The sequence below is a fragment of the Calidris pugnax genome, unplaced genomic scaffold (genome assembly GCF_001431845.1).
Source record: "Calidris pugnax isolate Ruff unplaced genomic scaffold, ASM143184v1 scaffold18, whole genome shotgun sequence".
Taxonomy (NCBI): domain Eukaryota; kingdom Metazoa; phylum Chordata; class Aves; order Charadriiformes; family Scolopacidae; genus Calidris; species Calidris pugnax.
The window spans coordinates 6,886,286-6,912,103 of record NW_015090812.1 but is presented as its reverse complement, the minus strand read 5'-3'; the positions used below and the strand labels follow the sequence as shown (position 1 = coordinate 6,912,103).

At 46.4% G+C, this 25,818-nt stretch overlaps 1 protein-coding gene across 1 annotated transcript; it reads left to right on the top strand.

The window, feature by feature from the left end:
- The first annotated feature begins 701 nt into the window (after positions 1 to 701).
- SLC5A9 (solute carrier family 5 (sodium/sugar cotransporter), member 9) lies at positions 702 to 25,746 on the top strand. The gene is made up of 15 exons (XM_014938938.1): positions 702 to 782; positions 2,188 to 2,385; positions 3,787 to 3,858; positions 6,389 to 6,493; positions 8,339 to 8,503; positions 11,037 to 11,142; positions 11,719 to 11,799; positions 12,546 to 12,751; positions 13,576 to 13,711; positions 14,614 to 14,727; positions 14,910 to 15,060; positions 16,245 to 16,413; positions 16,975 to 17,190; positions 23,233 to 23,380; positions 25,303 to 25,746. Exons 2-15 carry the CDS (start codon positions 2,257 to 2,259, stop codon positions 25,509 to 25,511), a joined length of 2,007 nt encoding a protein of 668 aa, XP_014794424.1. The 5' UTR covers positions 702 to 782; positions 2,188 to 2,256; the 3' UTR covers positions 25,512 to 25,746.
- Positions 25,747 to 25,818: the final 72 nt, after the last annotated feature.

The following is a 25,818-nucleotide window of genomic DNA, read 5'->3' as shown; positions in this document are numbered from 1 at the left end:
TGCCACGGGTGACACCCCACAACAACTTTGTCCCCCATGCTCGCCCCTCCCCACCGTGCCCAGCCCTTCCTCTGTGACCACCACTGCTCCCACCAACACAGATAACAGAAGCCCTTAGCTTTGAGGAAGCAAAATTCAACTTTTCCTACGTAACAGAAAGGCTTCGAGGTGCTCTGCTTGCTGGGGAAGATGGGCTTGCCGTAGCGGTTAACCAGAGCACCTGAGGTGCCTTGGCAGGTCCTCTGGAGATAAGCGGGAGCAAAGGAGGTTCCCCGGAATCAATAGAGATCCGCCCTCTTGCACCTGCAGGGCTTAAGCTGCTGTAATAACTTTCACGCCAATGGCTGCTGGTTTGTTTGACAGCTGTGTTGAATTTTTATTGTTTCCCAGGCACGTGAATTTTCCCCATCCATTCCCAGGGCAAGGAGCGCCACATCTCCGGGGGGTGGACGGCTGCCAATGTTGACTGAAGAGTGCATGGAGCAGGAGATAAACGCTGCCCTGCTGCTGGGGCTCGGCGGAGACCTGCACCTCGCACCCTGCACTGGGCTTCTCCCCTGGGGCTCCTGGGAGCCAGGGCCAGCCTCACGCAACACCAGCATGCGTCATCTCCTCGGCGGGGACAGCAGACACCTCCCAGGGGGACCACAGGAGGATCACACCTCCCCAGCCAGCCCTGAGGAGTGGTGAGCAGAGCAACTCCTGGCGCAGTGAGACTGAAGAGAGGAGGGCCATGAGATCCTTGAGCAGCAAATAAGGACACCGTCGCAGATGTACTCGAGGTAACGTCCACGTTCAAGGTGCAGCCACTGCAACCTTACCCAACTGCACCAGCCGTGGGATTGGCCACTACCGTTTGGGATGACCCAGTCAGTTGGTGTCATTCTAGTGGGTCCAACGGAGTCATGGTAGCTCACAGCTTCTGGGAATGGCTTATTAGATGCATCTACTTTTCATGGGTGCCAGATTTCAAGTGTTTGCAAGTGTTAATTGCTGCTGGTACAGCGCCTTGGGAAGGTGGGGTGAAGGGCTGGGTTGAGCAGGTACTTTAGGTTGGGTTCCCCATGGAGAGCAGGATTCCTGGTTTGGGAAGACCGGAGATACTGGCTGTCTTTGCTTCTTGTGCAGGAATTTGATGTATTTCAAGATTAGGCGACTGCCTTTTTGCTTTCGGGTGCCGCATTGTTAAGAGGGAAAAGTGTGTGGGTGAGAGTAGATCAGCTCTGTGCAGGGAGAGCTGCCTGTTTACACCAGGGGATTTAGGCTTCCAGATATTTAATTTCTGGTAACTGTACTTCAGCTTGTTGAAACATTTCAGTCTTTAAAAGCCTCTTGTGGATAATGAGACTATGGGGAGGCGCCGCTCCCGGAGAGCCTCAGACTGGGGAGCAGGGGCAGACGGGGGCCTTGCTTTAGCAGCGCAATTAATGAGCAGGTAGGTACCAGCATTTGCAAGAAAACATTGGGAGAGAGGAAGATGAAACGAGGAGAGAGAGTTTTTCTTGCCTCCCTTGAAACCCAGAGCAAATGGAGCTTGCCTAAGTTAAAACTGTTCTGTCTGTATGCTGTGGGGTTGGGGGACTGTGGATGGCAGAGGTGGGGGAGGTAGGAGATGGTTCTGCTTTGAGGACCAGGGGATTACCTGGAGAAGGCTTGTGCCCCACAGCCAGCTCTGTAATGGCTCTGCAAACCCAGTAGAAGCCTTGGGGGTCCCTCCCAAAGCTGTCCCAACAAAGGAGCAGAGGGGTGGTGTGACCCCACACCCTGTGACCTGATTCAGAGGGCTAGTGGTATCAAGGAGAGCTGGGCCAGTGCTGGAGAGTCCCTGCCTTGTCTGCAGACCGGGCTGGTGCCCTCAGCTGAGGTGTCCTGTCTCCCATTGGCAGGTACAAGATAGCCGCAGACAGTGGTAATGGAGGGACCTTTGCAACTGTGTTGGAGGTTGAGTCTTGGGGGCTGGTACCAATGGGTAACTGGGCAGGAGAGGGAACCGCTTGTGAAAGATTGCAGGAGCATCTTCTCCTCACGGGAGAAGGGATCCTCAGGGATCCTCACACCACAGAGCTATGGGGAGGTCCTCACTGATGAACCATGGAGCCAAAGCTCCTGCTGGGAAAATGTTAGCCGCAGTCCTGCCTGGCTCCCACTCCCCACTCACACCTTCTCCACCCTGTTAATTATTACAAGGGAAGCGAGGAAGGCCAACATGCACCAAAGTCCAGTGTGAGAGAGAAGATCAGCAGTTTGCTCGCAGCCATGAGCCAGCCAACCCCAGCCACCACGGAGCTGCCCGTGCTGCCGGAGGACACGACAGCAGCCTTTGGGGTGGCAGACATCATCGTCGTGGTTATTTACTTCGCCTTTGTCCTCGCTGTCGGGATATGGGTGAGTCCCTGAGGTGACTGGGCTTAGGTCTGCCTGAGGTGGAGACCCCTTTGATCCTCCCCAGACCCCTTCAGGGTACAAACGTGTTCCCCTGCAAAGGGCATCCTCTGTGCACACCATTAACCCAGAGTTTATTTAGCATGTTTGGGGGTGACGGTGACCTTCCTCACCCCCACCCCCACCCGGGGACAACCCAGGAGTCATTCCCTGGAGATTGTTCTGGGAATGATGTCTGCCTCCCGTGCTGCAAAGTAGTCTCACACTGGGCAGGCAGGGAGCAAAAGAAAAGCCAGGGCTGGGGTGGTAAAGACTGAAATAGGACTTCAAAAAGCTTTGAAAAGATTATTGCTAATTATTTGTTCATGTTGCTTCCCAAAGGCCTCTTTCACAGAGACCTATAGTGTTCCAGTTGGCTGAAGCGTTTTGTCTTTCCCATTTGGTACAATCAAGGAGGAGCCATTTAAAAGGTACAAGCAGCTTCTTTCCAAAGCTGGACTATCAGCACAAAGAGAGGCAGAAGCCATGGGTGAAGCCTGGCATACCTGACAGATGCACAAACCAATTTTTGTAGCTGATGCTGAGACATTCAGCGGGCATTCAGGCTTCTCCTGGCCTGGTGGCAGTGCTGCTCACCAGCCTGGGTGCCGCCATGTGCATAGGCATTTTGCAGCAAATGGTGCCCGACCACGAGCTGCTGGTTGCCACAAACAGCAAACACAGTTAACCTCAGCCACATCAGAGGGGCTTGCTGGCCTATGGATGGCCCGTTGCTCTTCAAGTCCCCACAGTTCTCATGCAGTTCCTTGACGGGGCTGCGTGATGTGGCAGTACAGGTGTGGGGCTGCTGGAAACTCTGAATCCCCAGGAGTGTGAAGAAGCAAGGCAGCAGGAGCTGTAGCAGGATGTTGCTAATCATCCTGGAGCGCACCTGCATGTCGTGCCCAAATGCAGTCCTTGATGGCATCCCTTGGGATACAAGGCTGTCCTCTGATTCTCATCTCTGTGCCGTGTTCTCCCATATTAGACTCTGAAGGCCTTTGCCAGGGGTGCTGGACAGTGAGGAGGGAAATGCCTCCTCTTAGTGTGTCCTATTGTCAGAAGACGGACAACCTTTCTTGGAGCTGCAAACACATATCTTCACATGTCTGAGAGCAGGCAAACCCCTAGATTTCTCAAAATTAGGTGTTTTTCATAGGGGCCTTGCTTCAGCCTGCGTCAGAGCCATGCGCTACGTGTCTGTGCCGCTCTGAGCAGGGTGAGCCAGTTGGCTGCAAGGGAGTAGGACTAGGGTGGTGCAAGAAGGTGCTGACAAGATGTTTCAAGGCTATTGGGGTGGGTATTGGGTCTGACCTGACAGTGGGTAAAAGGAGAAAAACATTTTTTTTTTTCCTGTGCTTCTAGTCATCGATACGAGCAAGCCGGGGGACCATCGGGGGCTATTTCCTGGCTGGACGATCCATGACTTGGTGGCCTGTGAGTGAAATGCATCCCTCTGTTTTTCATGGTTCCAAAGCAGTTCCAGATGTAAGGAGGGCAGGTCTAGCAGGACCCAGTCCGTACATGTTTTGGCTGTAGTCTTGAAATGAAGAGGATCCACCAGCAATCATCCTGTGCAGCTTTGCTAATGGGCTACAGCGTGGAGCTGCCAGGCCAAAAGGATAGTTCAGCATCTTCAGTTTTTTTCAACTTTCAATTTCTTTGCTAAAGTCAGCAATAAACATGTTGACATTGATGGAAGCGAGGGAGCGCTGACTGCCTACCTGGGTTTGAGACTCCTTGGCCCCAGCTCACCAGAGATACCATTGTCCCCAAGCCAAGAGAGCATTAGGTAATCTAGGAATGTGCTATCCCATAAAAAAGCATTTAGAGACTGAAGAAAAAATAATCCCAAAGCCCAGGACTTTCTGAGCCCTTGCTATTTAGAGTAAAGTTGAGATTATTGACTAACGATGTAAAGGATATAAACTTCAAACCACCAAAGTATAAATCTTCACTATGAAGAAAAAGAAAAATCTATTGAAAGCGCCTTTTCTTGGGAGTGAAAGGTACATATAAAGATAATTTAAAGTTTGAAAGGAATAAAAACGCCACAGGAATAAAGATCCTTCTCAGCCAATGCCAGACTCTAGCACCATATATCTCTCCAGTGAGTCGTGGGTAACGGAATGTATTTCTCAACCAAAACACTGTGGTTTTTTTTCTTTTTTTCCTTTGGATGTACATTGCCCATAAATTCACTAGCCTAGATTTTCAACCTCTTCCATCAGATACACATACACCTCTCTAAAATCTGTTATTTCTTAAATGTTCTTTATACTTCTGTCTCGGCCAAGTGACATTTAATGGAAAAGCTTAGCATGATGGTTTTCTCTAATTAGGAGATGAAAATTAAAAGGTACTAAAATAGAACTTTTTTCCCCAAAATAATTCTTTTTTTATTTTCTTTTTTTTTCTTTTTTCTTTTTTATTTCTTTTTTATTTATTTTTTTTTCTTTTTTCTTTTTTCTTTCTTCTTTTTTTTTTTTTAAAAGAAAAGCCCAACCCAAATACATCCTCATTGCTTTTGGCTCCAAACACAGGTGGCCACTAAGTCTGTTGTGTACAGGTTGGCTCTTGGCTCTCCTGACTTCCCATTGTAGGCTCAAAGCAACCTCCAATGCTGTTCACTTTTCAGTTTCATTTGTCAGAGAGCCAATTCCACCTCTGCAGCACTCCTGCAGGCTCAGCTCCTCCTGGCCTTCACCTTGAGTACATGACTGGCTTCCATGTTTGTTTGTTTATTTTTTACAGGGGTGACAGATTTCTGCTGTGTGTTAGACAGCCTCAACTAAACCCTGATATTAGATTCTTGCTCCTGTGCAATGTGTCTCTTCTATTTCTGTGTCCAATACAGATATCAGGAAAACTGTTTACATTTCTTGAGAGCACCTCAGTTGCAAATTCATGTTGCAGCAGCCGGCTCTCTAATCAAGAGTTTTCTTAGACAGATGAGAAGGCAGAGCTGTTGGCAGGAATCAGTGTGGGTGTTGATGCCATATTAATGTTTTACCTTGCTCAAAGGTGAGAAGCAGATCAAATTCCATCATTCCTCGTTTCACATGTAGCAGTACTAAGGAGAGAAAAGCTCCTTGTAGATGATGTGGCTAAAAGCAAACTTTTTCTGGAGACGAAAAGGCTAGACTTGTCCTTTGGGTAACTTCTTATTTGACCCTGAGAGAGATTTGGTGTTGGCATGCAGAAAGGAGGTAAGGCTTTATGCCAAATAAAAGTAGTAATTAAGTCAGATAGTCTTTGCCCTATTTAAAGCACCTTGGAGCTTGCATTCTTCCAATTAGGGTGTCAATGAGCCATGGCAGGGACAGCTTACCATGCCTACAGTTAAAGTTAACCTGAGGCATTTGCATTTTCCAGCCTACTGCAGAGCTCAATATCTTTGACCCTGTGTTTAGACATTAAACACAAAAAACCTGCATGTTTCTAACATCATCCCTGCTGTGGTTCAGGAATCTCCTCCTTTAGGAGGAGCTCCAAGAGAGCACTCCCATCACTCTGGCTGTGTCAACCAACCACCACATGCATGTTCAGTGCAAGAGTTAAAAGAGGCTGGGCTGTCAGGGAGGCATGGAGAGGTAGAGCAAAGGTTGGAGAAGGCTGTTTCATGGACACTGAGGTATCTGTGGCTGCCACCAGACTTCCCTCTTTCTGTTGTAGTCCCCATAACAGGCACGTGTCTCAGGAGAACCACTGACAAAGTGAACCCCGATTCTGAGATTAAGCTTTGCTTTAGAGCAGGGGCAGTGGAAGGGAGAAGAGACACCCACTTTAAGATATAAAAGCATAGTTTTCTTTAAAAGGCAAACCCAACTCTCCATTAGCACCCAGCACCTACCCTACAAGGAGATGAGGCCCTGGGGAAAGAGAGAGTTGGGGGGATGTGCTTGGGCTGATACAGAAGTTCCTCAAGGTGACTTTCTGGGTGTTGAGCCTGTGCCATCTGTTTCAGATTGGAGCATCCCTGATGTCAAGCAACGTGGGCAGTGGATTATTCATCGGCCTGGCGGGCACTGGAGCAGCTGGGGGCCTTGCTGTTGGGGGCTTTGAGTGGAACGTAAGAGTCACTTTTGTTATCAACTAAGATGTCACTGTTTACAAAGGGACTGGGGTGTGTGTCAAAAATCAGATGTTAACAGTATCAGCAACTTCCAAGTTCCAAGAAGCCTCTAGATATTGAGACAGCCTTAAAAACATGAGATCTTTATTTTATTTTAAGTGGAGTCCACTAAAAATATTAGTTCTTTGACCTTCCCAGAAGCACGTGGTCATATTTTTAAGTTTTAGTCTGCACTGATCAAGATTAAAATAAAAGATAATGAATGTTGAAAAGGTACTTGGATAATACAAGCATTCTGGGTACAGGGAGTTTGAAAAAAAAGGCAGCATGTGCTCCTATATTCTGTGTAAAGCTATGGAGAATCGGCAACACTGAATTCACCTGTCAGCTGCCAAAACGTGATGTCTCTGGGGTGAACATCTGGGTGCCAATGCAGGTCTCATTCCGCCCTATTGAAGTGGCCTGGAAAATTGCCACTGACACCACACGGAGCATGAAAACCAGGCCCTTTGTGTGTGATGCTAATGAAATTTCTCAGCTGCAGTGATGAGGAGTGAGATTAGTGCCAACCTCACAATAAACATCACTCACCTAACTCTAAATCTCTTGTCTATATCAGCAGAGACTGCTAGTAGTGCTGGATACTTGCCAAGCATGGGCAGGGCCCACCAAAAGCTCTTTCCTGGGATATCTATTCACTGTGCTGTGGGTTTTTTTTGCTAAAACATTAAGATCACCTCTAAGTCCTTTGTGAAGAAACCAGAGCCTATGTTCAGCCTGGTTCATGTAGGACATACCAATATTGCTGTACTTTAGGTAAATCTATTCAAGTCATTTTAGAAGCTCATGAAGATAAGATTGTATGTCAGGGAAAATCTAATTTCATGAGTTTAGATTAATTTCTTTCAGATTGGAAAGGCACCTTAGATATGCCATTATTCTCACCCTTTGTCATGGGGCATCACTCAGCTGCAGGGATCATACGAGCATCTTTTACCTAATCCAGTCTCTGCCACTGCAGGAGCCACAGCTGTTCTCCTCAATCACTCACAATCTCTGCTCACAGGGCTCGGTTTCATTTCTGATAACTTAAAATAACTGACCAAAGTAAAATTTGGAGTAAAGTAAGGTACTGGGATGAAAGGTAATGCCCTGCGACAGACAGAAGGTGAGGTCTGATAGCTTTTATTTGTGTTCAAGATCTCCTGTTTGGGCTTTTGCTGGATTTCTGAGAAGAAATACGTGACAGAAGATACCTTTACACCTTCCAAAAGACCCCTTACCTGTGGCAAAGCACCTGAACTGTCCCTTTATGTACCAGCAAGAGATGCGTATCTACATCAGCCTGCAAGGAGAACGTCCTGGCAGAGTCTTGCTGTTGCTTATTTTTATGCTCCGCAGGGACAGTCTGCTGCCTCAGCCTCATCACTTGCTAATCAAGCAACAAACAGATGCTCCCGTCCTCCTCTGAATCACTTAACTCTTCACTGCCACAGCGTCAGTGGTTTCAAAGGCCACCAAATGCAACACCACCTTTCAGAGATCCAGAGCAATAGAATACATCATCTTGCCCAAAAGACCAGGAGATGGACCAGGATGTGCCACCCATGACAGAAAGACACAGGGCTTAGGAGGATAACTGCAAAAGCTTCTAATTACTTTGTAAGAGTTTCTCCATTTGTCATCTCAACTTCTGAGCAGGGACAAAATGCAGGCTGCTTCCCAAACACGTTGCATAGCACTGTACCTTTCTGCTTTCTTAGGATGTCCACTGAAAAGAGCAGAGAAGGGCATTCCCATGTGGTGAATCATGTGCTTTTATTTTCTCTGTCTCCTTCACAGGCTACCTGGGCACTTCTGGCTCTCGGCTGGATCTTTGTGCCTGTTTATATCGCAGCAGGAGTGGTCACCATGCCCGAGTACCTGCAGAAGAGATTTGGAGGGCAGAGGATACAAATCTACATGTCTGTACTGTCCCTCATTCTCTATATATTCACCAAGATATCCGTAAGTATTCAATTGAACACAACCCTTGTGTCCAGGGCAGGGGTAGGCCATCCTGGTACAACGCAAGACTGCTCAGAGATAACTCAGATGTCCTTGAAAGGACCAGCTCAGCTACCAGAAACAGTAGCAGTATGTGAGTGTGCTGCTTTGCTCAAGTAAATACCTGCCTCTGTATTGATCATGGAGACCTCCCCTAAGAGAGAGAGTCCTCATTAAACAGCAGTGCACAGTGAGAACTTTACAGGGATATGGCAGCTAATTACTAAACAGTATAAGTACCACAGGCTGTCTGCCTGCTTTTCCTCTTCTATCAGATCAAACCTTAGACAGGGCAACTGCAGCATTACCCCACCTGAGGATCTGGCTGGCTGCATCCTGTAGATGTGAAATTCTCTTAAATTATCATAAATCTGCTGTTGTTTTTGTAGCTGAGTTTTCAGCATTAGGTATGCTATGGTTATTCCTCTCTCTTTCTGCCACTTATATGGGGAAAGGGAGGTAGGTTCTGACTTAAGACAAAACTCAGCATCCTTCCTGGAGTGCTTATAGCATTGTACCCTGCTGGTAGCCAAAAAGCCATGTAAGCTATTGTGTATTTTACTTCATTTAAATTCCATTCATAAAGGGGAAGAACTTACAGTCAGAGATTTGCTGAGAGCTACCTGTGCCCTTGGAGGGAGAAGACTGTATTTAGGAGTCTGTTACAGGAAGTCAAATTCTCAGTCCTTTGTCTCCAGCTGATTGTCCCATGACCCGTCCACGTCAGTTTTCACTAGGCCCTGTTGGAGTATTTAGATGTCAAATTGCTTTGGATGACATTGACTGGAGATGAGGCACCCATGTGCCTTTGGCAGCTGGCTTCTGGGTCCTTCTCCCGGGCTTATTATCTCTCAGGTCCTGGGAGGTCTGTCAAGAGGAGCTCCAGGCTGGGAGTATGGGATAGATTTCCTCCTCTAACGGCCAGGTCATGTCACCCATTGCTGCCACTGCTGTCTCCAGCATTGAAGCATTTCCCATGGTGAGGTCTGGCAAAGAGGCATTTGAAGCAGAACTGGGCACATGAGGGGTAAATGGAAGATGTGTCCTGCAACAGCACCACAATGTGCACAGCTGCACCGTCAACGTACGTGGTGAAAACACACCAGTCTTTCAAAATGACCTTCAGCAGAGCAGTATTTGCCAATACCTTTCAGCGCAGGACCCTGGCCTCAGTCATTGCTGTTTCATCTCAGTGGTTTCTCCTCTGTGCAGCTAATTCACGCGTGGCTGACGGATGTGGCTGGTGGAGTTTATGGGCATGACAGGTGCTTTCTATTAAGCAGTGCTATTGTTTGTGGAGAGCTCATTTAGCGGCTGGCTGGACAGCAGGCAGTTGGTTACAAGAAGGATGTTTCCCCCTGTTGCTTTTTTTTGCCCAAACATAGGTTAGCAACTAGGGCGTTGCAGAGTCTTCCCTACTTGCAGAGAAAAGCAGAGATCTTGGTAAATAGTGTTGTCAAAGGATTGATCCTGCGTGGCTACAGAGGTGTGTGTATTTCCTGCTGGGAAGTGAAAAACCAGAAGACACAGTGAGCGGCTCCTGTGGTGTCCTGACAGTGGTTGTCCTGTCTCAGGGTTTCGGAGGTCAGAAGTCACACTGGGTGCTTGCTTTTAAGGTGCTTGTTTCAGGCACAGCAAACAGAAATCTTGCCCCATCCCTTCTGTCGCCCTTGGCAAATGTTTTTACCTGTATCTCAAGCACGGCCAGATTCACAGGAGTCCTTCAGGTTGATTTCCCAACATACATATCTTCCATATCATCTTCTCTATCTGAGAGATGTTATCTGTATAATTCCAGGTTTCAGCTAGTTTCTGGTTTCACCCTCTCTGCCAGTAGGTCCAAACAAAACAAAGCCGATGGGGGTTTCTGTATTTCTAGTGAGGTCTTCAGCAGGTATAACCTGTTTTTCTGGAGTTTTCTGGACAGAAAAGCAAGATGTTGACCTTTCCAGATAAATAATCACACAAGAAGTCAGTGATTCTTTAGGGGTCTTTCAAGCCGGAGTGTCTCCTGGTCATGAGGCCAGCAAGATGTAGTCTTGGGTAGAACCTGGTCTCTGCTATTTGTCCCCTCTTTCCCTCCTGTGTCTACCTGTGGATACTCGGGCTCCTGCTCACCACAGGTGTCTTCAGAGTCAGCAAAAGGAGTGGCAGTTTCCACCAATACCTTTCTGTGCCAGTGAGGATTACGTGCCATGAAAGCTGCCTGTAAAATAGTCTTTTGGTTGCTTTGTAGTCCCTTGATTTTCATCCTCCTGCTGCCCCTGTTCCCAGATGCTGAGAGCTCTGACCTGGAGGAAAGGTTTTCCTTATACCAAGAACAAGAAGTTTCGCAGCCAACAGCCCCATGCTGTCTCCTCCTCTTCCACTTCACCTTCGTGGTGTCCTCCCTCGTCAATGCTTTCAGCCGCAGAGGGCTGCAGGCTGCTTTATTAGATTTCACTTGCACGAAGCACTACTAACGCCAGACTGCCCTTGATGTTCTTTATTGCAGACAGACATTTTTTCTGGAGCGTTGTTCATCCAAATCTCTTTGGGCTGGAACCTCTACTTGTCCACTGTGGTCTTGCTAGCAGTGACTGCTGTCTACACCATAGCTGGTAAATAGCTGATTTTTAAAAGAAACATTATAAACTGGAGCCTAGGATAGAAATTCCCCCTTTTCTACATCAGACAAAGCGTTCAGGTCCTGGTCTGAGGGAGAGATGCCCCTGGTTGCTGGTAGTACCTTCCCTGTCACTCCCAGCTGTTGGAGACCTCTGGCTATTCCCCTCTCCCCTCCTGGCCCAAGGGAAACTGGTATGGGGGAACATCACTGTTTTCTAGAGAATTCTCTGATATTCCAAAAGGCTCACATTTTCCTCTGTGCAGACAGCTACCACTGTCCATATTTGCTCTGTTTTTTTCTCTTTTGTAACATTAGCATCTTTAGATATTAAGATGTTGAGCTGCCTCAAAGTCCTCTTATGAATGTGGACAAACCCCTCAGGCCATTCCTCATGGGAGGACTTGTGACAGCTATAGGGTCCTGGTAACCAGACCAGTGCCAGCTTCTCCCAGTGGGTCTGTCCTGAAATCAAAGGGCTGGGGCCAAGGAAAACCTTTCTCCAGGTGAGGTACCTGTTTCACTGTACCTGGTGATTCATTCCGCCTGTTTTCTCTCGTTCTCCTGACAGGTGGTCTAACGGCTGTGATATACACAGACGCGCTGCAGACCCTGATCATGGTGCTGGGAGCTTTGGTCCTCATGTTTATAGGTAAGGGGAGTCTGCAGTGGTGTCATACACTAATTTAATGATCTCAAGGCCATCAGACCTTAGTAGGGTACCTCACGCTTTCATGTATGGTGCAGAAATGAGTTTTAACCACCCACAGAAGTGGTACCAGCACAACTCTCATTCACCAAAAAGTCATACTTGCATCATCCTTTGCACTAACTGTATGGAGGTGAGCTTCTGGATAACTTCACCTTGCTGGTCTGGGTTTACCTGGAGTTGCCACAGAGCTTGAAACGCTGTATCCCTAGAGTCAAATTCAGCTCTCACTGTGCTCACTTATATTCAGAGTAATTCTGCTGACTTTCCCTGTTGACTTTGGGAGTTACTGTGGATTCATCTGGGCGTAACTAAGCATTATAAAAAAAAAAAAAAAGCAACAAGGAACTGACAATCATTAGTCTTTGCTTTAAGCCTTCTTGGCAAACAGAATAGACATATATCTTGTTTTATGTTATACCTTCCTGCTCTAGCTCTTGGAGGGTGCGTGAACAAAGTCTATATGCTGAGGACATTTTGTGGATTAGGATCATGGAGGTTTTCCTGCATTGATCCCCTTCCAGGATGCACTATTAAAACCACAACTGACTCCTGTAAAGCGAGGGTGGAAGGAAAAGAAAGGAGATGAGAGGTAGATAGGAGAAAAAAAACAGTAATCATGAAACTCAGATAAGGAAATAACTTTTCAGAGACGACCAGACCCTAAATCACTGGCATTTTCTTTTCAGGATTTGAAAAAGTTGGCTGGTATGAAGGACTACAGGAGAAATACAACACAGCAATACCGAAGATCATAGTCCCAAATACAACCTGTCACCTCCCACGTGCAGATGCCTTTCATTTGTTCAGGGATCCAGTCACAGGAGACATTCCTTGGCCTGGCCTTATATTCGGCCTCTCCGTTCTGGCTCTTTGGTGCTGGTGCACTGATCAGGTAAAGAAAGTCTTTCCTTCTCCAGTCAAACCACCACACTGTTATTTCCAGTCCACTTCTCAGTTTGTCGATCTGTGAGCTGAAACATGTCTGTGTCTCACTGTATGGGAGTTACTACCTTTTTCCTGGTCTAGACCAGAATATCTCACTCCTTCCACCTTCTCAGCAAGCTGCTAATTTTGTGCACTTAGTGCAGAGAGAGCAGGTTATTTTCTTCCATCTTTATCTCAATGTGGCCTGGAGAGTACTGGGTGTCTTCATGCAGTTAGCATGACCAGGATATGAAAATGTGGATCTGGAGCTGGCTCTGCAGTGACCTTGTGTAGACCTCCAGACAAACCATTCATATTCCTGGAGATCTCACCTTTCTTATGCCTTTCCAAGCTAGAAACAAGGAAAAAATGTATTGTTTTCTCAAGGCTTGCTGCTTTTGTGCTTTAAGATGGGGTAATTATGAAAATTATGTATCCCACAGCTGAACTTCTACCAAAGCACCTTCAGTCTGCTTCATTCCTCATCTCTTGCTGCCATACAGCTGCTGTCTCCAGTCCTCAAGGTGGCTTCATTTCAGTGAAGGGCGAAATGATTCCTGTAAAGGAAATTTCCACGCTGCCCTCTCCTATAGCCCGTGCACTGAGCTCTGAGCAGTGGCAGCAGGCTGCAGTCAACCGAGATGGGAAAGTTGCCATTGGCATGCAAAACACCCTGGGATTCTGCTGGATGAAAGTCATCCATGAGAACGAGAGACAGAGAGAGAGGATGGATCCTGCTCTCTCTGTAGGACTTCTTTTTTACTCTCTGCTCCCTTTCTGCACTGATTGCAGGTGATAGTCCAGAGGTCTCTCTCTGCTAAGAACCTCTCCCATGCCAAAGGTGGATCAGTGCTGGGAGGATATCTGAAAATCTTCCCTATGTTTTTCATTGTCATGCCAGGAATGATCAGCAGAGCTCTTTACCCAGGTAAGCCTTTCCATGTTCCTTGCCACATGGCCTTATACTTGCAATGACCACTAACCCTACACAGGTCTGCCAGCACTGTTACACCTCAGAAACTGCTGTTCTGCAGGCATAGTCATATAGATTCCTGTTGTAAAATGGTGTTCCTGTGTCCTTTCGTCACCTCCAGTGCTCCCACAGTGGCAGAAGTCACTGGGAGTATCCATATGGAGCTTACGTTGTCATTGGGGTCATATAGCTTCATGCTGTGCACACTGCCTGCGTCTGTCTATCTGGAGGAAACCAGTGAGATGAAATACATGAAGCACTGAGGTTGTCATTCAGGTCCTATGGATTACTTTCATTAGGTATTTGGTGAGAGTTTTGGCAATCTACCACACAGATTCATGCACTTCCTGGTGGATTGTGCAAATCAGCCCTCCTTTGTGAAAAATTAAGTAAGTGCTCTCTTCCTGTTCTCTCCCAAGGAATTCTCATTACTGGTTTCTCCAGAGCGTGCCATTTCCCAGTTAGGAGGACCACTCCTGGAAGAAAGCATGTCTCAAGTGCCTCTTTCCCAGATTCTTCAAATAGGAGTAACTCAGCCTGCAACACCCTTGGTAACCCTGCTGACAGGTTCATGGAAACAGTCCAGTTCCCACAAACAACTAATCATCAAGGATTACAATCATGCAACATCCAGGAGAGTTGTATCTGTAGCCTGAACATAATTGCAAAATGTCATCTCCAAGTTTCACCTTTATTTTACAATGTAAAATGTTTTCCAGCTCCTCTCATTCTAGCTGTATTGCAGCTGCACCTCCGAATTTACATGAACCTGCACAAGGCATCAAGATTTGTTCCCATGAATCAACAACTTATGGCCAGACAGGGTTTACACTGACTTCTTGTCATTTTCTTGTCTCTTACAGATGAAGTGGGCTGCGTGGACCCAGACATCTGCAAAAGGGTCTGTGGAGCTGCAGTGGGTTGTTCCAACATTGCCTACCCCAAACTCGTGATAGAACTCATGCCGGATGGTGAGAAACTTTTACACTTGGAGGTGGGCTTGAGCCACGTTATGCACAGGGGGATCATACTGCTCTTATCTGTCCTAAGGATGAGGAAATCTTACTGCACTTATCAGACATGGGGATGAAAAAACAGTGCTGAGAGGCCAAAGGTCTAGTCCTGATTTTCCTTCCCTTTTTTGCCCCCCCAGGGCTCCGGGGTTTGATGATTGCTGTGATGATGGCAGCCTTGATGAGTTCCCTCACCTCTATTTTCAACAGCAGCAGCACTCTCTTCGTTATAGACATCTGGCAGCGGATCCGCAGAAAGGCTTCAGAGCAGGAGCTGATGATTGTGGGCAGGTCCTTACATTTCTTTATGTCTCGTTGTTCTCATCATCTGTTTTGAGTGCAGCATTTACATTCTTCGTCCGGACTCACTGAGAAAAATCTGGGGCCTAAAATATAGAACAGGAACACAGCCTGGGAAAGAGCATTAAATTTTCCAGCTTCACCTGCTCAAAGAGAAACACTGAGAGTACCAGTGAGCTTGGTAGATCATTGCCTCTCTCTTCTCTAAATTTAACATAAATACTGCCTTAAATGTAACTTTTAGAAAAGGCAAAGGCGCTCTGGAGTTACTGTCTCCAGAGGTCTTTAAGAAAATGTTATTTTTGCTTGAGACAGGAGTGATGCATGGCAATTACTCCTTTTTTTCATGGAAAAGTGCATGGGCCTCCCAGTTCTCTGTCTCTGTGGTAAGTCATAATGCCCTTTGCAAGCAAGCTTTGGTACTGCATTACAGCATGGGCATATAAAGTTCTCCTCCTGGTATTGGAATTTAATCTGCATTCTGCATGTTTGTGGTGCTTTTCCTCTCAAGTCATGGGCATTAAGTTCTAAACTTTGCTGTGGGATGGTTGAAAGCTGCAGGCAATCTCATGGAACCACTGTGGAGTAGTGAGAGGAGAAGTACCTCTTGTTCAGCAATATAGAGAAACCTCTTTAACACACAATGCAATGACAAAGGAGGCTATGGTATACACCTAAGATCCCAGAAGCAATTTTAGTAAGCAGCAAATGAGTTGGAATTTGGCAAAGGAACTAGAATGAGCCTTTTATCTGCTTGGAAAGGTGGCAGAAAGATTGCTTACGCACACTACCAACTCCCTCTCTGTTGCATCCAAGGGCTAGTCCTTTGAAGAACATGTCACTCTCCAGGACACACCAGATTGAAGGGCTTGTACTGACAGAGTTTGTGGTGTGAACCACCATGCCCTTGTGGCTCTCTCATGGCTTTTGGCTGGCAAGTTCTAGCTCAGCTCACTCCGAAATCTGTGAAGCCAGCTTTGGGAACTGGTTGAACTGACTTTCTAGAAAAGAACAATTTTCTCCTTTCCTGTGTACACTGTCTCTTTGAGAGTGATCTGTGGATTTTTTCTTAGGAAATTCTGAGAGCAATTGGAAGCGTGTTTTTCTGCAAAACTTCATTTTCAGGTGGACTTCACCACCTGCAGAGCTAATACAATTTTACTCTCATCTTCCAGAGTCTTTATCCTCATCCTCGTAGTCATCAGTATTCTCTGGATCCCGATCATTCAATCGGCCAACAGCGGCAAGCTCTTTGACTACATTCAGTCCATAACCAGCTATCTAGCCCCGCCGATCACAGCTCTCTTCATCTTGGCAATCTTCTGCAAGAGGATTAATGAGCCTGTAAGTGGAGTGTCAACAACCAATTGATATACGTATTTAATTTGATAAAATAAATGCATAACTCTCCCCTCAGTACCTAGCCTTTGAGACACTTTAAAGTCAAAACCAGTCCAGCCAAAGTGTGGCAATTCCCTGGCATGTATTAGTGGATCTTAGCCCAGTCTCCAGTGCAGGTGTGTTTGCTTCCAAGAAGCCTCTGCAAGTGGTACTTCTTGGCAGTCTCATTTGAAAGCACGAAAGGCAAAGTTGTTCTGCACTTTAGGGATGCTGTGTCAAAGCCTAGTTGGAGGCATGTTGCTAGGAAGAGACTCTTGCACTGTTTGTGCTCTATCTTTTCCATGTTCAAGGGCAGAAAGAGGAAAAATAAGGATTTTTAACTGAAAACATCCTCCTTTGATGCCTATCAGTGTGGGTTTCCATCAGGCATACAAGGCCCTGGTTTAAGAAAGAGCAGAAATGAGCAGAAAAAAAGCAGAAAATCAAAAAGCAAAAAAAAGAAAAGAGAAAACTTTACCAAAGGTAACATGCAGTGACCTTTTCTTTATGCTTGCCTTTTCTCAGGGTGCTTTCTGGGGCCTTGTGGTTGGGCTGGCTGTTGGTCTCGTTCGGATGATCATTGAGTTTATTTATAGCACACCGTCTTGTGGTGAGGAGGACAGAAGACCAGCTGTGCTAAAGGACTTGCACTACCTCTACTTTGCCCTCATCCTCTGTGTCCTCACTGCGATTGTCATTGTCCTTATTAGTCTCTGCACCCCACCGATCCCTGAAGAAAAGGTAAGTGACTTGCAGTGGCACCCTTTTCTCAGAGCCCCCGTTTGGTTTCCAAAAAATCTCTGAAATCTGTCCTTTTCTTTTCCTCCCATGGTTAGGAAATGGTGCGTAATACATCTGCTGCAAAGAAGCCCTTGCTCCTCAGCTTTCTATTCCCCAGGTCACACAGTGTTAATGCTTCCTGAGGTACTGAGTGCTTCAAATTGAGTGTGAGTTCCCATGCTGTGCCTAGAGCTGGGCAGACACCACAGCCCATCCTAACTGGAACAGAAAGAAAAGACGAAGGGGAAGGAGATGAAATCATATTACAGAGCACTGCTGAGGAGGAATTAAATATATCTAATTGTGGCATCTCCCCTGTTTCAGCAGAGCCAGCATCAATCTTGCAGGCAAACAAGATTAATATCTTTTGCAACATGGGCATTTAGGAGAATAACATTTTGTCCCAATGTGATCTCAATTACATTTAATAACTTTGATTCAGGCACAACTTTCTTTTACTTAACACATTAAAATGGTGCAGTTGGGAGGCTTTCTATAATAAAACCTTAAAGCAACTCTTCCCAGTCCCAAGTTTTAAAGCAGCTGTCAATAGAAAAAAAGCTGCCATCTACCTCCAAACAAAGGTTACCGGATAGATTTAAAAGACCTATTTTTTCCCTGTCTAACCGCATGAGGAAATGAGGGGTGATGCCATCATAGCATTTTCTATCTGTTGCTTCCTCGTAACTTGTAAAGCATTAACCAGTTCCATCAATGTTTGATTGAATGTTAGTGGTGTCAAAGATACCCAGCTCCTAAAGATTAAATGAAAGCAGGTGCTCAGATAGAGGAAAGGGGGAGGGAGAGAGTCTGTCTTTGTGTCTGCTTTGAGATAAAGTCTCAGCTTTTATTAGCTATCAGAGGATCCACATGGGAGAAAGAAATACTGGCAAGGAGGCACCATTAGTTCTGCTGCTTACGTTGTTCACTACTGCTCAGGGGTGGCCAGATGGTTGCCAGCAATTAATTACTGTGGTTTAATGAGTTCCCACTCATCATCTGACCTGTGATAACTAAACATGTGCAGTGCTCCCTGCCCACAGCAATAGCAAGACAAGATGCATTAACGCAGCACTGGCAAATGGTGACCATCATACCAACAGTTCAGGAAATGAAGAAACTGGCCACAGCGCACTTACTGGCTTTTTATTCTGACCCCAGAGGTATAAAAAACATTTAAAGCATGTTTTAAGGGTGGGGGCTGAGGGTGAGTTCAGGATGAAGGTCTGTTATAATAGCATCAGGGAAAGAGAGCTTATAATGACAAGAGATGCCTTAGAGGAAATTTTCTGTAGGAATAGGTGAGTTTATAGATGCATGACTTAAGAGACCTTATTTGACATATTTTTCAAAGAGCCAAAGCTCAGAAAAGGTGGATTCAGGCTGGAAGTATTCCAGGGAAGAATGCCAATGGGATGGTCAGGAAGGATAGAATTTTGTCTGAAACAGCTGTGTGCAGTTATCCTAAAAGAACAAAGGAGGAAGGGTGGTGACTGGTCCCCCCAGGTACATCTGGAGACCCAGGGAGGGAGGAGAGCTTGCTAAAGGGCTGTCTGTGAAAAAACATAGGCTGGGCTTTTTTTTAGGAAGTTTTCTAAAGAGGGATGTTCAGGATAACCTTTGGGTAGGCTGTGGACCCCACATAGTGCTGAGCTCAGGACTTGACGTCTGTATAAGAGATTCTGTTGAAGAAAATTAATAATAATTAATGATATTGCCTGTGGCAGTGAGAGGCTGGACACAGAGACCTCTTGATGGTTATGACCATTCGTGTCCCATGCATCCTCTCAGCCTCAGTTTCTTCCCACCACAAGGAAAATGCGATGGGCTGCCAGGCAATTTTATGCCAGTAAGTGGTAGCTAATTCCCTCTCTCCATAGCTCGGTAGGAATGTGAGAGTCTGCCCCTCTTTGGTTGTAGCCTGATTTCCATTCAGTTTCTGACCTGGTTCCTCAGAGAACAGCCAAAGTGAAGGCATGGGGTTTAAGCTGTGGTAGATGCCATCATTGCTGGGTTGCTGCCTGTCTGGCATGAATCTGAGTGGGCAGTGTTAAACCTAACGTTTTTCATTTTCTCTAAGACTCGCCCCTATTTTTGGCCTGGACATGAGCGGATGTGTAGTTTTGGACTATCACTCCTGGTGGCATGGTTTCTTATGGTGTCCTGCAAGCATGGCTTTTCTTCTCATCCCAAGTTCGTCTGTGGCTGTGTTGAGATGGCTCAAAGACAGAAGGGTTTTGGGAAGGAAGGGCAGGAGGCAGAAATCAGGATAGACATGTCAGGCTCTAACCCTCTGGGTAGAAACTAGCACCTGAACTTTGTGTTTGGCCACTAATGTTCTCAGGTTGCTGGGTTTTGGGATGCAAGTGGGCAAACCTGTGTTGAAGAGCCTGTATGTTGCCCATGATAGTGGCTGGGAGGGAAAGGCTGGTAGTGGGTGTTCTGGCTGAGGGTATCTGAAGCTCTGCTGCTTCCCAGTCCCATATGTTGGTCAATTCACTTTATGAGCCTCAGATATTGCCCCCATAAAAATCGCATGGAGCTAGTTCTGCAAGCCCTTATCTGTGCAGCACTTTGAGATGTAATGATAAAAGACACCGTATAAGAGCTAGGAATTACACCATTTATTTTGTCAAGGAAAAGAAAAAGAAAAACAAGCCAACAAAGAAAAAGCCAAAGAATTGTAACGATTCATCATACTTCAGCAGATGTAAATCAGCATAGCTCCACTGCCTTCAAAGATCAGCAACAGCTGTTGAGCACAGTTATGCTGCTTTACACCAGCTGAGGATCTACACTGGACAACTTTAAATATTGAATCTCAATGCTTTTCAGATAGTAAATGTGCAAAAGGAGAAAAGAGATTTGTATCTGAAGTTAGAATGGTACAGCTAATGTGCCCGACTTTAAATGAATTACAATCCAAGAACTGCAAGCTGTAGCATTTTCTCCTGCTGTTTTGGACACTCTCCCATCCCTGTGGTGATTGATGCTGTGCTGGAAAACAAGTATGCAAGGAATTTGTTTGGTATGCTCCAGAGTTCATATGTCTTCATTGTAGGTAGTCCATATTGTGTCACGCCGTCCTTGAAAACCCTGCAAAAGAGCTTACAATTAAATTTGAGACTGTGAAGCTGAAACACAACTGTCAGGTGCCAGATGGCATTTTGGAACAGAAGGATTTATTCTAGTTTACAATCAACAAAAGAAAAACTTTGCTGAGTTCTTGCAAACTCCCTTGCCCAAGGAGAATGTGAGGATGAAAAAGGAGAGGAACAGCTCACAAAGCATGAATGCCACATGAACAGGTCACCTCCCCAGGGGTCAGGGCTCACCTAGACAGGCTGATAGATTGGCAATTCCACCTGGTGTACTCTGGGGTCAGGGATGTTTTCCTTGTGTCCTGAGATCTGGATTCAGTGGCTTCTTTAGGTGCATAGCCTATGAGGAGCACCCAGTGCGTTTTGGCTGGTCTGAACCAACACTGTGCACTCTGAAGTGCTGCAACTGAAGCTCCCACAGCATCATCTACTGCCACTTAAGAGCAAAACATGCTCAGCTCCTAGGGGAACCAGACGCTCATAGAGGAGCAAACTGGGGTGAGGACACAGGGCTCCCTGAGCAGCACTCACACATGGATCTGCAGTGGGTAGTGGAACTGCAAAGCTCCCTGGGACCCACCAAGAGGCTAATATCATCCCCCCTGCAGTCCCTCCAGTCCTTGGACATGGTGGCCTCAGGCAGCATTTCCAAGGTCCAATTATGCTCATGCAGCTTCCCTGTCAGCAGTTCTCTATATTTATGTATTTGCTTGCTTTCTCTGGGCATGCAAAACACCTGCCATTATCTGCCTCCCCTATCCCCCATCCCTTTCTTAAGCGTCTACCAGGGAAGTTTAGCCAGTCCCATGGTGTCCTCCATGGTCACACAACGCTGCTGGTCTGCCCCAGCACATGTCTTTCTGCCAATGGCAAAGAGGAGAAAGGGAGACCTTGAGGAAATCAGACAGCCAAAACCCACCACAGGTAAGCTTGAAGCTGGAATGTGGGTGTGAGACTTCACCAAGAAGCCCTCTAGGGTGGTGGTTTGCTTTATTGAACAGGTTGGCCGTGGTCAAAGCACCAGCTCCAGGGTGGTTTGGTGGGATGATAGGTGGTGAGGTTGCCTGTGTGTCTATGCTGCTTTCAACTGGGAATCACTCCCATCTGGCAGCATCTGAGCCCCGGGTAAGCTCCAGCCCTGGTGGATTTTGCTGCAATGTGAAGACAGTCATTCAGTGATAAAAGGAAAAATGAGGGGAAAGAGAAAAAGTTTCAGAAATCCTTTAGTACCCTGAAACTTTGCTATGTTCCAGTGACATTTCCTAAGTGATTAAAAAAAAAAAAAAAAAAAATCCTTGAGAAAGATGAGGATCATCAAATCAAAGCAATTTAGCACATCGTGACAAGAAAGATTAGCCCTGCCCAGTGCTCATCTTGGTTGAAAATGATTTAAATAAAGCTATAAATCTTCTGGAAATTATGCAACATTTTGTGTCAGCTGGAAACTCCTGCCTAGATCTGTGCGTGTAAAATTCAAAAATTAAACTTACGTTACTTTGTAAGTGACCCGAGGCGTTCGTTTCCATGCAGGCAGGGCAGGGAGGCAGCCGCTCGTCAGGCAGATGTGTGACTTTGCCTGACCTGTTGTCACCGCTGCAGCCTCTTCGTCCCGGTCCCATCCTGCAGCTCCTCTGCAGGGCAGCCAACAGGCTGGAGTGAGAGGACAGTCCACGGAGCTGAGCAGCTGTACTTGAGTGGGATTGATGAGCGTGGTCCTTGCTGCCTGGATTGGCCAGAGCAGACGGAGATTAGGACATGCCAGTGCCACCAAGCTGCTTGGTGAGCCATGGTCAGCCAAAGAAAGAGCAGTCCTGGCTTAAATTCAAAGACCTGAGCCCCTGGGATAGTTAACCCTCCCCCTCACAGCTGCAAAAGGACCACTGTGAGGTTTGCAGGATTAATGGCCTCCAGGTGCTCCCAGTGTCCTAGGGAGGAGGTCTTCAGACTTGTCTGTCATGGTTTCAGCTGGGATGGAGTTAACTTTCTTGCTGGCAGCTGGTTGTGGGGTTATGTTTTGGATTGGGGATGAGAGCAGTGTTGACAGTGCACTGATGGTTTTGGTTGTTGCTAAGCAGTCAAGGCTTTTCTGGTCTTCATAACTCTCCACGGGTGAGTAAGCTGGGAGTGAGCAAGAAACTGGGAGGAGACACAGCCAGGACAGCTGGGATATTCCATATCATGTGATGTCATGCTCAGTATATAAAGCTGGAGGACATTTGGAGTTACGGCATTTGTCTTCCCAAGTACCATTATACCTGAGGGAGCCCTGCTCTCCTGGAGATAGCTGAACACCTGCCCGCCCATGGGAAGCAGTGAATGAATTCCTTGTTCTGCTTTGCTTGCGTGTGCGGTTTTTGCTCTACCTATTAAGCTGTCTTTAACTCAAGCCACGAGTTTTCTCACTTTTACTCTTCTGGATTCTCTTCCCCCATCCAGAAAGGGTTATCTTGGCTTCTTCTTTTTTTTTCTTTCTTTTTTTTTTTCCCCCTTTACTTTATTACCCTTCCCTGATGGAGGGCTGCCATTCTGGATACAGATCATTATTTCATGACAATCAAATGAGCCTAGCAAATAGGAAGCTACTTCTTCAGTGTCTACTAAAAGGTTACTCCTGGTAAAGACAGGGATAGGAGAGGTTAATTTAAAAAAATAGAATTAAAGAAACTAGACTGATTCACACTTTTTCCCAGCTTTTCAGCTCCAACTGGATGCTATCAGCCTTTTTTTTCCAGGGTATGGACACCTGTGCAGAAGGGAGGTGAGCAAAATGGGGTAACAGCCTTTGCGCAAGAGCAGGTCTCTCAGCACCATCTTGGATCTCTGTCCCCAAAAGAGGAAGGTGACTGGTGTGCCAGTTTGGGGCTCGCAGGCAATAACCCATTTTTTCTGTCCCACTTTGCAGCTCGCTTGCTTGACATGGTGGACAAGACACAGAAAAGCATCTGCCATTGATCTGAAAAATTTCAAGAGTGAAGAAGCACAGATCAATCCAGCCAACGGAGAGAGCGACTTGGTCGAAAGTGCGGATTTAGGCGATAAAGAGGAGACAGGTAGGGTGGTGGCCTGTGGACAAGTGTGCATGTGAGTGCATGGCCAATATCTCATGCAAGTCCCTCTAAAGCTCATGAGAGGCTACCTGTTGCATTCACAGGAGTTGGGGCTTATATTTACATGCATATGCGGGTTTGACAAAAGAACTTGTTGTGGTTCTTGGTCCTCCCAACGTATCTTCTAGCGTTTATCTTCATATCACAGTCATCTGAATGGCTCAGAAGAGCTGTCATTCCTGAAAAACAAAGAAAGCTTGCAATTCAGTAAAATGTTTTTATCTTTCCTCCCTAGAACAAGCTGTTTACTTGGGCAAACTGCCCCAGTTCGGCTCTGCCCAAGTCACAGTGTTATTTTAGCACCTCAAGTCTGGACACTTAATGGTGTGCTGGGCTGCTTAGGTGGGGGTCAACAGCCACTTACAAACAGGCCTTGGGAAGGTGGAGAACTGTGCTGCTGGGACACTGCTCCTTTCCCTGTTGACGGTGTGGTTTTGTGCTGTGACACTTGAGGAGCTCCACAGCATTACTGCAGGCACAACCAACACGGCAGCTACCACTAGTGCTATGAAAGTCACAGCAGGCTCTGTAATTTCATATTTCAGCACATAAAAGTAGCATCCCTCCCTGTCCTCATCATTGCTAGGAGATAAAACCCTTGTGTATGTGCCAGAGGTGCCTCCTCCTTCCCCCTGTGTGGGCTCTGCTGGCCAAACTCACTCAGTGATGCTGTAACATACTGTATCAAAATAGCATCACGGTCCAAAGGGACCATGAGACACTGGGCGCAGATGTGTGCATTTTATGGATGTCATAGGATAAATCTACAAGCCTCAGTTTTCTCATTTACATTATGCCAATAGTACCATCCATCTTCCCTCAGGATATAAGCCGTGGTTTAAACTCAGACCCAAATTGCTTAAATAGCTGTGTCTCCTACCAAGGGTATTTAATAGGAGGAAGGTAAAGAGTCAGATGAACTTAAAAAGCTGTCAGGAGGCAAAACAGTACGAGGAGTTGCTACATAGGCAAGTTCTTTTCAGAGTGGACAGAGGTTTATTCTGCAAATCCATTAAAAAATTTAGCTTTCCAGTTTTGAGCTTAACCTCCCACGGTTACAGAGCAGAAATCACAGAAGAAAGGCACATACACAAGATTTCTTCTCTCTTTCCTTTTGCTGGTCAGTCCAAAGGACGCTGGTACCAATTACAGGCAAACTAAAAAGGACTGAACAGCTAAAGAGATCCCTTAATATTTTTTTCCCAATAAAGTAAATTTGGGTTTTAGTTGAATCTAGCCATTCAGCATTAATTATTATTTCTTATCAATTCCTACTTAAGTAGCTCAGATTTTTATAAATAAATGTCTTGGTATTTTGGTAATTAGTAATGATGGGAAAGGAAATGTGAAACACAGCAGTTGACAGTTTAATGAGGTTTGGTTTTTGTTTTTTTTTGGTAACACCTTTTTCGAGGCCTTATGACATTCTGCATATCAAAAAAAGGTTATATTTGGAAAGAACAGCCAGTGAAATACACCCAGCACAGGGCTGACAATTAAAACACACACTTCACCTGGCATGTCATGGGCAATAAATGAGCCAGGATATCTTTAAATGGACCATCATGCTGTCAGGAATTTGTGAAAGTGGATGGAAGCTGGGTTGGGGAGGAGGAGGAAGAGGTCTGTTAATTAACTAATGAATGACTGGTGCTGCAATCAACCAACTATAATCAGGCCCAGCTGTACATGGTTGAGGCAGAACTTTCTCTTTTCACTTCCCATCTCCCACCATCATCTTGCACCTCCCATCTGAGGTGCACCTCAAGCTCCAGATTGGTCAATGCGCCTCCAAACAAGTGGAAGGAGGGAGGGAAGAATCCCAGGTAGATGATAACACTCATCTTTTGGTTTGTCTCTTGCAGCAGCCAAGCCTCCCTGCTGGAAGATGCTGTACTTGTGGTTCTGCGGTCTATCCACTGGCCCCACGCCCACCCTGTCCCAGGAGGAGAAAGCTGCCCTGGAGCGGAGACTCACCAGCATCGAGGAAAAGCCCCTGTGGAAGACTGTTTGCAACGTTAATGCTATTCTTCTGCTGACCATTAATGTCTTTCTGTGGGGATATTTTGGCTGAGGAGGGGTCAGGTCAGCATGTGGCTTTGGCTTCTCTCAGGAGTCCTCATCTTCATGTCTAAGAAAGAGGCATTGGGTGTCAGAGACCCCGGTGATGGTCCCCAGAGGCACCAGCAAGCCTTGGCACATCCCTTCCCTGGAGGCACTGCTTGCTGGAAATGACTGCGGGGCTCTGTTTCTCCATAAGATAAGGTTTGGCCAAGACTCAAAACTGATCACATCCAGAATGCAGGGGACTTGTGGGACAGCACTGGGGGTAGGAGACCTGGGGTCAATTTTAAAGGTGCAGAGCTGAGCCCAGAAAGGAG

Bases quoted from the DNA above. Each gene is read 5' to 3' on its own strand.
- SLC5A9 (XM_014938938.1), top strand. From the start codon at position 2,257: ATGAGCCAGCCAACCCCAGCCACCACGGAGCTGCCCGTGCTGCCGGAG. The intron at 2,386-3,786 runs GTGAGTCCCTGA...CTGTGCTTCTAG, and splicing joins TCCTCGCTGTCGGGATATGG to TCATCGATACGAGCAAGCCG. The intron at 6,494-8,338 runs GTAAGAGTCACT...TCTCCTTCACAG, and splicing joins TTGGGGGCTTTGAGTGGAAC to GCTACCTGGGCACTTCTGGC.